The sequence below is a fragment of the Pan paniscus genome, chromosome Y (assembly GCF_029289425.2).
Source record: "Pan paniscus chromosome Y, NHGRI_mPanPan1-v2.0_pri, whole genome shotgun sequence".
In the NCBI taxonomy this organism is placed as follows: Eukaryota; Metazoa; Chordata; class Mammalia; order Primates; family Hominidae; genus Pan; species Pan paniscus.
In genome coordinates this window covers 44,481,435-44,492,270 of record NC_073273.2, presented here as the reverse complement: position 1 = coordinate 44,492,270, position 10,836 = coordinate 44,481,435, and the positions used below count along the sequence as shown (strand labels likewise).

The 10,836-nt window shown below is 50.9% G+C and overlaps 1 protein-coding gene across 3 annotated transcripts in view; it reads left to right on the top strand.

Annotated features, from left to right (window-relative positions):
• The first annotated feature begins 243 nt into the window (after window positions 1-243).
• LOC100994485 (CD99 molecule (Xg blood group)) overlaps window positions 244-10,836 on the top strand; it is a 52,155-nt gene continuing 41,562 nt past the window's right edge. The window contains exon 1 of one of the 3 annotated variants that reach the window (XM_055107009.3): window positions 244-494. In XM_055107009.3, coding sequence (XP_054962984.1) covers window positions 428-494 — 67 coding nt within the window. In that variant the 5' untranslated portion in view covers window positions 244-427. The remainder of the gene's footprint in view (window positions 495-10,836) is intronic. The other 2 variants (XM_057301224.2, XM_057301225.2) reach the window with 2 other exon arrangements.

Genomic DNA, 10,836 nt, shown 5'->3' with positions numbered 1-10,836 from the left:
AGAGGGCTGTAAACCGGGAGGGACCCGCACTTTCCCGAGAATGTTGTAGTTCACTTTGCTTCGGGTCGGCGCCGCCCTGGCTACGGCCTTGTGGGTGGGTGAGGCGGCGTGGGCAGTTTCCTGAGAAGGGGCGGGGCGTGTACCGTACTCCCCTCGGCGCTGCCTGGGCCACCCCCGCCCGCCTACCCCCTCTGTCCCCTCCCCGGGCCCGGCGTTCCCGCCCCTTCTGTGCGCGCGTGGAGGCGGGGGCGGGGCGGGGCGGGGCGGGGCGGGCGCAGCCGGCGCTGAGCTTGCAGGGCCGCTCCCCTCACCCGCCCCCTTCGAGTCCTCGGGCTTCGCCCCACCCGGCCCGTGGGGGAGTATCTGTCCTGCCGCCTTCGCCCACGCCCTGCACTCCGGGACCGTCCCTGCGCGCTCTGGGCGCACCATGGCCCGCGGGGCTGCGCTGGCGCTGCTGCTCTTCGGCCTGCTGGGTGCTCTGGGCGCCGCCCCGGGTGAGCGAGCGGAGGGATCCGGGCTGGGGGACGCGCAGGGCGCGGGCCGGGACTGGGGATCCGCTTGAGATGCGGCGTTGGGGGCGCCCCGCGGGGACACCCGGACCCTTCTCCCTGCCCGGCAGGACGCGCTGTGCCCACGGGGGCCCAGGCCCGGAGGAGGCGCCCACTTTCTCCCCAACGCTTTTCCTGGAGCCGTTCCAGAGAGAAAAGTCAGCGTTTGTTGTCGGAGTTGCAAACTCTTAAATCTGGGGCGGCCTTGGGAGAGGTGCGTCCGATTCTTCCCAATCTAGGGGACTTTCTTACACATCTCTCTCCCTTTGCAGCAGCCCCTCACCCCACCCCGTTATCTACCCCCAGGGTTTGGGGACCTGCGTCTTTAGGCCGCGCGCGGAGGCCGCCCTGGAGTTGCCTGTCACAGCCACGCCCTGCGTCCCGGGCCTAAATTTGGAATCGCTAGGAGCCTGAGACCCGGGTGGTGGGGGGAAGGGAAGGAAAAGTTAGAAAAAAACTTTGAGCCCTGAAAATGTTCAAAAATACTCTGTGGATGCAGGCTCCGGGAATTTCAGCGCGTGCTGTGCGCCAAGCAACACGGGGCGCAGAAAGAAACGTGTGCTTACCAAATTGTCCATCTGCAGCGGTGGAGAATTCGGAAAACAGAAAAAGTGGGCGGGGAAGAAAGAGCCACGGTCACCCTCCCACGCCCTAAACCGGGCCTATTTCTAATTATTACTCTAATCATGTTTTTCTGTTTCCCTCCCTTTGAAACGGAAACGGGGACCCTGCTGGATGTGGTATGTTATAAATTCTTTTTTCCAGTGGCCAGTGCATTTTTTGCTCTTCGTATGGGCAGGCTTTTAAGTAGACCGGCTTGCGGGCAGTGTAGACTTCAGGACGGGCCTTATCAGGGCTGGACATATTTAGGAAGGAGAGGCGGGAACGCCCAGCCCTGGGGAGGACGGAGGAGGCCCGATTTGTGTTGATAGGATCTAGCTCAGCCTAGAGCTGCGGTGACTAGGCCGGGTCTCTATTTTTAGGGAGGAGTTGCTAATGGATTTACACCCTCTTTAAAGGGGTCCCGGGTATCCTAGAAATTGTGCTTTCACTTGGTAGAGATTAGAGATAATGAAGCCTGCTCCGTAGAGGAAAACTTGGAGGACTTTCCAGCGGGCAGGGGAGGTTCCAAGCAGAGCCTCCTGTTTCTCCCTTTTCTTCCTAAATGTCCTTCCTTCTTGCGGGCAACCTGTCACCACGGACGGGATGGCTCTGTAGGGTTTTATCAGCTGCATTTGTTCCCCAGGCACCTGCAGATGAACGGGTTTTTCACTTGTCTCTCTGCGAATGCATTCCTTCATCCTTCATGCCTTCCTTCTTTCTTTTGCACCTACTGTGAGCTTGGGGTCAGGGAAATATATCCAAGGGAGTGCTGGTGGCCTAAGAATTCAGTTTCCTGGAGAACAGAGGCATCTGAACAGGCAGACGGGAGACAGGGCCACAGGGACCTTTATAGTTCCATCACGAAATAACTCAGGGGTTCCCACTGGTAAATCTTGGTGAGGGGCTTGGCTGGATTTTGAAGTCCTGGGGACAGATTTGCCGGCTGGTCTGGCGTTCCAGGTCATTGGAGCAGAGTGAGTGGAAAGCCTTATATTCTCTGAGCCCCAAACAAGTCGTTGCACAGTTTTTTTGTTTTTGTTGGTGGTGGTGTTTTTTTTTGTTTGTTTTTGTTTTTTGGACGGAGTTTCACTCTGTCACCAGTCTGGAGTGTAGTGGCGCGATGTCGGCTCATTGGCGTTGCACAGTTTTTAAACGCACAGCAGTGTTCATCTGGAACTCCTGATTTTGGAAGCAGACTGGGCTTAGGAACTCCAGCTGCTGATGCTTTGAGTGAAGGGAAGAGTACCTGTCTATGGGGTGGGTGGGTAGGGAAGAGCAGTGGGATAGGGGCGTAACAGGGGCCAACCTATCCTTCCAATTGCAGAGGAGGGCCTGGCCATCAGCACTGATGGATCTCCTTGAGGGACGCTTCTCACCCCCTCTTTGCAGTCTGACCCTGCTAGAGATGGAGACAGAAACAGCCTGTCCCAATAATATTAATACACGTTTCATCGGGAAAGTTGACTTTTGAGTTGGTGATGCTCAGAACACACTTTCTTATAGCAACATGCATCAGGCTGCAAAACCCCGTTGAGCCTGAAGTAGGTTCTCAGACGGGTGCTGATAGCTCTGGCCTGATCTCAGAGTGTTGGGGACCCTGCGTTCCTTGGTTCCTTCATAAATTCTCAGGGGTACAGGTGGGATGTGGTGAGGGATGGATGGACAGAGGGAGGTGTATAGAGGAAAAGAGGAGGCTTCAGCTTTGTAGAGAGCAGGATGTCCCCACAGGGCGACGTTGGCCCCGAGGAGACACTTTGTGATGGTTGCAGACATTTTTGGTTGCCACCCTGGGGTGGGACATCCCACCATCCTGCAATGGGTGGGGCAGCTTAGGGAAGCTGCTCAGAATCTTTCAAGGGCCAGGACGGCCTCCAGCACAAAGAATTCATCTGGTCCCAAATGCCAATGGTGTTGAGGGTGGAAAACCCTGAGGAGGGCTTGGGAGTTGCATGTATGCGCTGATTCAGGGCTGCCCCTGCAGTTAGGAGCCTGCCGTCCCGACAGTAGAGTCGCACACATCCGATGCATCCCTGCTCTCTGGCAAAGGCTGATTTGCCCCACCCCCCGGGGCAACGGCACAGCGGCCTGTGCAGTTTGAAAAACTCCAAACATCTACGGAACCGACATCTCTTGAACAATACCAGGCCTCTTCAGGATTCCCTCGCCCCAGTAGAGCAAGTGTGGGCTTCGTTTTTTTTGTTTTTTTTTTTTTAACTCTCTCCAGAGCTCTTGTCTCCTGCCCCTGTGGGTGTGTGTGGAAGTTATTAGGAGAATGTTTCTGGGCAGAGGAAGTGGGTTTTATCATCCAGCGAGTTTGCCTTGATTTTCCATCAGCGCGTTTGGCTCTGGTAAAAGTTGATTGCTTTGCATTTAACTCCCTACTTTAGGCCGAGCACGGTGACTCAGGCCTGTAAATCCCAGCACTTTGGGAGGCCGAGGCCGGTGGGTCACATGAGGCCAAGAGTTCGAGACCAGCCTGGCCAACATGGCAAAACCCCGACTCTACTAAAAATACAAAAATTAGCCGGGCGTGGTGGTGAGCGCCTATAATCCCAGCTACTCAGGAGGCTGAGGCAGGAAAATCACTTCAGCCCGGGAAGCAGAGGTTGCAGTGAGCTGAGATCGTGTCACCGCACTATGGCCTGGGTAACAGAGAGAGACTCAGTCTCAAAGAAAAAAAAAAACTTCCTGCTTTAGCTCTTTCTCCTTTCTCTGTGTATGAGACAGAGTTTTCATGTAAAGACAAATACATGTCTTTACACTTTGGAGATACTCAAGTAAATGATTGTTTGTCTGGAAATCATTTTTCTTCCTGAAGGTCCTATGGTGGGTACATGCTGTCATTTAGAAAGAAATGCAGCTCATACAGTACTTTTCCCAATTCAGCATTTAGGAATCATGGCGGGATTTCATGGATACTGTCTGGAATGTTTTCAGACTCAGATATCTTCCCCTGGGGAAATAGACTTCTCAGTAGCCACGTGGACCTTGGGCTGGTTTTCAGTCCTGCTGAAAATGTTCTGAGCACTCTTGTTACTTTAGGGGAAAAGAATTACATGTCCTTTGTGATTTATAGACACAGTAAGAAATAAGACCTGTGTGTCTCTCGGGGTGCGAAGGAGGAAAAGTCTTTTTTTTTTGAGATGGAATTTTCCTCTGTTGTCCAGGCTGGAGTGCAGTGGCACGATCTCAGCTCACGGCAATCTCTCCATCTCAGGTTCAAGCAATTCTCCTGCCTCAGCCTCCCAGTTAGCTGGGACTACAGGCATGCAACGCATATCTGGCTAATTTTTGTATATTTAGTAGAGATAGGGTTTCACTATGTTGACCAGGCTGAAAAATATTTTTTTGAGGTGAGGTCTCGCTCTGTTGCCCAGACTGGAGTGCAGGGGTGCAATCAGGGCTCACTACAGCCTCCACCTCCTGGGCTCAAGCAATCCTCCCACCTCAGCCTCCGCAGTAGCTGGGACTACAGGCACACACCACTGTGCCTGGCCACTTTTAAATTTTTTTGTAGAGACAGGGTCTTGCTATGTTGCCCAGACTGAAAAAAAAAAGTCTTTTTTTTTTTTTTTTTTTTTGAGACAGAGTCTCACTGTGTCACCCAGGCTGGAGTGCAATGGCAGGATCTTGGCTCACTGCAACCTGTGTCTCCCGGGCTCAGGCAATTCTCCTGCCTCAGACACCTGAATAGCTGGGAATACAGGCACATGTCACCACACCTGGCTATTTTTTGTATTTTTAGTAGAGATGGTGTTTCACCCTGTTGGACAGGCTGGCCTCAAACTCCTGGCCTCAAGTGATCTGCCCACCTTGGCCTCCCAAAGTGCTGGGATTACAGGTGTGAGCCACCTGAAAAATCATTTTAAAAATCAACTGTCCTACGTTCTTATTTGGAAGCGACTCCTCTAACCAAAGACAGGGAAAAACAAACCAAACTTTATTAACATGCATTTTTCATTGATACATGGGAGATACCTAGAAATGGGTAGTTTTCAAGGAAGTGCCTTGGATTCTAGCTGCTCTAGTACCCTCAACAAAGAACAGTCCATTTTTAGAGAATTGGCAGAGAAAGACAAAGGACTTTGAGTCTTCAGGGGCAGCAACGAAATGGCAGAGAAAGGCTGGTTATTGAAGCTTGTTCGTTCTGAGTCCTGTGGTTCCATGTCCCAGGCTCTTGTGGATTTTCTGCTGTCTTCCGTGCTTCACCTCTGTTCTCCCAGTTGGGGAGGTGGGGTTCGGATTGCTTGTGAATGTGGTCTCATCGTTGCTGGTGTAGCTGCAGGCTGCAGGCTGTCCAGAGCTTGGGGATTTGCTGATATTCTTTCTTTTCTTTTCTTGTCTTTTTATTTTGAGATGAAGTCTCGCTCTTTTCCCCCAGGCTGGAGTGCGATGGTGCGATCTTGGCTTACTGCAACCTCTGCCTCCCAGGTTCAAGCGATTCTCCTGTCTCAGCCTCCTGAGTAGCTGGGATTACAGGTGCCCGCCACCACGCCTGGCTAATTTTTGTGTTTTTTTTAGTAGAGATGGAGTTTCACCATCTTGGCCAGGCTGGTTTCGAACTCCTGACCTCAGGTGATCCGCCCGCCTCGGCCTCCTAAAGTGTATTCTTTTTTGATTTATTCCCAGTCTCTTGGCTGAAACATGGTAGCTCACCAGCATTTCTACTCCCATTTGTCCAACTGACGGTATCTTTTCACATCTCTAGAGACCAGAAGGACTTCCTTTTCTTGAATTTCCTGTTCAGTATTCTTTCTTGGCGAGTTTTGAGGAGATGGTGCATGGGTGTGTTTTTCGGCTTTGTTTCAGTATGACTCAGGGTTGCCACCATGCCTTGTACGGTCTCCTAGTCATAGTATTAAAGTTTCCGCTTAGCAGGAAACCAGAAACTTCCTTTCTTGTCCCCGAGAGTCAGATTCAAACCAGTGTTTCTCAAGTGGGCTGTGAAAGTAGCCTGCAGCCACCCACCTGGCAAAGAAGAAAATTCAACAGAGGAGAGAAGAAAATGCCCACAGGGTACATGGAAAGCCTTGCTAAAGAAGCCGCATGGGCAAAGCTTTTGTTCCGCTCCCTCTGTCCCGGTGGGCTGGGCTGAGATATAATATACGTTTGTCCTTGTGGACGGCAGCTGGATGAGTCTGAAAGCGGTTGCAAACCCCTTTAATTCACTTTGCTTTCTCAACTTTGAATGGTGTCGTGGGCTGGGGTGGGTCCCCTGTTTTTGAGAATCACCTGAAAGAGTCTGATTTTCTGCATCTTTTCGGGGAGTAAAGCTGTTGCTCCAAAGCGCTGTTTAAAAGCTGATAATAATGTATCTGGTTGAGCTAACAGCCCTTCGTGAGGAGGCAGCAGACTGGCCAGAGGGTTCTGCAGGCATTACTCATCAGCGACACCTGAGCTTGCCCAGGTAGCCTGACTCTTGTTTGTTTCTGCTTTGCCTGACCCTGCAAAATTATTGTCCAAATGCTCCCTGGTAAGCATTGATCCACGAGGGGATGCTGACCAGAAGGAGCTTTCGTTTCTGCACGATGGACTGGAACACGATGGACTGGAATGATGACAAGAATAAACACACTGCATTGTCTTTTAGGGCCAATGGACTTGGAGGCATAGAGATTTTATAACTACTGCCAGAACCCAAATATTGCCAGTCGGCCTCTTCTGCTGCTGTTGCTAGCTGTCTTCTTCTGGGGGAAATGGGTTGGGTTCTAAATATGAATTAACACAGGGCTGTCTTCGATGAATTCAGCACAAAATGTTCTCAGCAATTGAACACTCGGAGAGAAGTGTTAGGCATTTGGTGCAGACTCATAGAATAGCAGGACAGGGAGGGATTTGGATCTGGGCAAGCAGGAGATGGATATGAACACCTGTCTTTTGAGACCGTGCCGAGGTGGCAATGAAGGTGGAGGCCCCCTGTGTTGAGGTCTTTACTCAAGAGGCTGTGGTCCTTTGGGACTAGCATAGCATCCGATAGACAGACAAGATGGACAGCTACAGCCACCTATGGGAAGCAGTTTCTACTCTTAAACCACAAGCCCCTAGACACTCATCATATCATAAACATATCACCGGGCAGTGGCTTGCAATCTTTTTTTTTCTTTGTTTCTTTTTTTTTTTTTTTTTTAGACTTGCCCAGGCCGGAGTGCAGTGGTACGATTGTAGCTCACTGCAGTCTTGACCTCCTGGGTGCAGGTGAATCTCTCACCTCAGCCTTCCAAGGAGCTGGGACCACAGGCATGTGCCACCCTCAGCTAATTTTTAAAATCTTTTTGTAGAATCGGAGTCTGACTACATTGCCCAGGCTGGTCTTGAACTCCTGGGCTCAAGCAAACCTCTCGCCTCAGCTTCCCAAAGTGCTGGGGTTACAGGCGTGAGCCACCATGCTCAGCCTGCAATCATTTTTTTTTGAGACAGATCTCACTCTGTCGCCCAGGCTGAAGTGCAGTGGTGTGATCTCAGCTCACTGCAGCCTCGAACCCCGAGGCTCAGGTGACCTGCCCACCTTAGCCTTCTGTGTAGTTGGGACTATGGGCACATGCCACCACACTCAATTAATTTTTACCTTTTTTGTAGATACAGAGTTTAGTTCTGTCACCCAGGTTGGTGGACATATTTTAATCCTACAGAGTCCAGGCTAAAAACACACCGGTAACTGTGATGCCCATCCCTCCTGCATTCCTGATTTCTGAGTGATGGTTTCAGACACAAACCTGCCTGACCACCCTGCAGTAGCTCTTGCTGACCTAGATCCGAGGTTCTCAGCTTTGGCCCCGTTGCGGGAAGCTTGGAAACGTCACTCTTGCCCAGGGTTACCTGGGTAGTCTGGTTTATAGACGTGTTAGGTGTTTTAATTTTTTTTTTTTTTTTGAGACAAGATTTTGCTCTATCACCCAGGCTGGAGTGCAGTGGTACAATCATAGCTCACTGCAGCCTCGACCCCCTGGGTTCAAGCAGCCCACCCACCTCAGACTCAAAAGAAGCTGGGACCACAGGTGCACCTCACCATACCCAGCTAATCTTTTCTTTTCTTTTCTTTCTTTTTGTTTTTTTCTTTTCTTTCCTCTTCTTTTCTTTTGTTTTCTCTTCTCTTCTCTCTTTTCTTTCTTCTTCTTTTTTTTAGACAGAGTCTTGCTCTGTTGCCCAGGCTGGAGTGCCTTGGTGCAATCTTGGCTCACTGCAACTTCCGCCTCCCTGGTTCAAGCGCCTCTCTTGCCTCAGCCTCCTGAGTAGCTGGAACTACAGGCACGCACCACCACGCCTGGCTAATTTTTGTATTTTTAGTAGAGACGGGGTTTCACTATGTTGGCCAGGATGGTCTCGAACTCCTGACGTCGTGATCTGCCCACCTCGGCTTCCCAAAGTGCTGGGATTACAGGTGTGAGCCACCGCGCCCAGCCTTTTTTTTTTTTTTTTTAAATTACAGAGTCTCGCTCTGTCACCAGGCTGGAGTGCAGTGATGCAATCTTGGCTCACTGCAACCTCTGCCACCCGGGTTCAAGTGATTCTTCTGCCTCAGCCTCCCTCAGGCGTGAGCTGGCACGCCCAGCCAAATTTTTCATTTTTTGTAGAGACAGGGTCTCCCTCTGTTGCCCAGTTTAGTCCTGAACTCCTGAGTTCAAGCCATCCACCTGCCTTGGCCTGGCAAAGTGTTGGGTTTATAGGCGGGAGCCACTGCATCCTGCTATTAGGAATTTTTAAAAAGCCCCTCGGAGGGTCTTCATGTGTGGCTGAGTTGTCAAGAATCATTGTTATTTTACTAGATATTCTGTTTCTTCCCTCCTACATGAGATTTCCCATGACTGCTTCTCGGATGTGAACGTCTATGCCATGGATTACATTTTTCAAAGAGCCTTCAGTTTGTTATTTCATCTTCAGCGAGCCCTTAAGATATTTCTCATGGGCCTTTTGTAGATAAAGACACTGGGGTCAGAGAGTTCAGGAGCTTGCTGGTGATCACATGGTCAGCATGGGGAAAAATGCATGTGGACATGAGTTCTGTTGGTGGTGAGACGTGGGCACAGGGGTTGCTGGGCTTGGGAGTTGGTGGCTGTGTGTGTGGGCTGAACAGAGCTCCCCAGGCACGGCCTTGTGGACCTTGAGGGATGCCTGCCTTCACCACTAGTGTGACTTGAAGGGGAGGAGAATGTCGTGAATCAGTGGTGGGCATTTTGATATGGAAGAGAACTCCCTTGAATCCTGGTGGTGAACTTAGACCAGTCACTGAGGCCTCTCCAGCTCCTCAGGGTCTCCGTGTTCTAGGTATCCATGTGTCCTTCCAGCCATTTATCCATCCATTTGTGCATCCATGCATCCATCCAGCCATGCATCTTCCATTTATTCATCCAGCCATCAACCCATCCTCCCATTCATTTACCCATCCATCCATCCATTCATCCATCCATCCATCCATCCATGCGTGCATCCATCCATCCATTTATCCATCCATCCATCCATCCATCCATCCATCCGTCGTCCCATTCCTTTATCCATCCATTGATGCATCTGTCCATCCATCCATCCATTCTCCATTCATCTTTCCATCCATGCATCATCCATGCATCCATCCTTTTAGTTCATCCAGCCACTCATCAATTGATACATCCATCTGTCCACCATCCACTCATCTATCCATCCATTCACCCATCCTTTCGTCAATTTACCCATCTATCATCCATCCATTTATCCGTTCACCCATTCATCTATCCATCTGTCCATCCATCCACCTATCTGTTCATCCGTCCATCCATTCATCTATCCATCCATCCACCTACCTACCCACCCACCCAACCATCCATCCACCCAACCATCCATCCACCTATCCATCCATACCTCCATCCATCTACCCACCCACTCATCCACTTAACTACCCATCCATCCACTTATCCATGCATTCATCCATCCATCCACCCATCCACCTACCTACTCACCCACCTAAACTCATCCATCCACTCAACCATCCATCCACCTATCCACCTGTACCTCCATCCATCCCCTTACTGCCCATCTTTCCACTCATCCCATCCAACTACCCATCCATCCACCCAGCTATCCACCCAACCATCCACCCACTCATTAATTTATCCACTCACCCACGCATGCATGCATGCATGCATGCATCCATCCATCCATCCATCCATCCATCCATCCATCCATCCATCCACCCACCCATTTACCCACCCACCCATCCATCCACTTACCTGCCTGTCCATCCACCCTCCCAGTCCATGGCTCTTTCATGTATTCCTTCAGCCAACATAGGTTGAAGTTAAATGTACTATTGGTGCTATTTGCTGTGGTCCCTGTTTTTTGTACTCTGCTTTGGAGGTAACAACCAGGGCATCAATTTGGGCATAAAAGCACCATTGTGGATGGAAGGCCTGGATGTCTGGAGGCACAGAGCAGGGACTACACTCGTTCAGGGGGTCAGAGAGAGTTCTCCCAGGAGGGGCCCTCCCTGGACACTGAGCTTCCAAGAATGAGCAGAGGAAACCAGGTGTAAGGAAGAGGAAGGGTGTCTCAGCCTGGTAGACAAGCAGTAAGAGTGATGATGGGGCAGCTGCAGTTCATCTCAGGCTAGAGGAGCTGCAGGGGCCAGATGGTGGGCAGCCTCTGTTGCCACTGCTGAGGAGTGCAGATTTAAGCTCCCCTGAAGGGTTTGACGCAGACAGCTGTGCGGGACGCT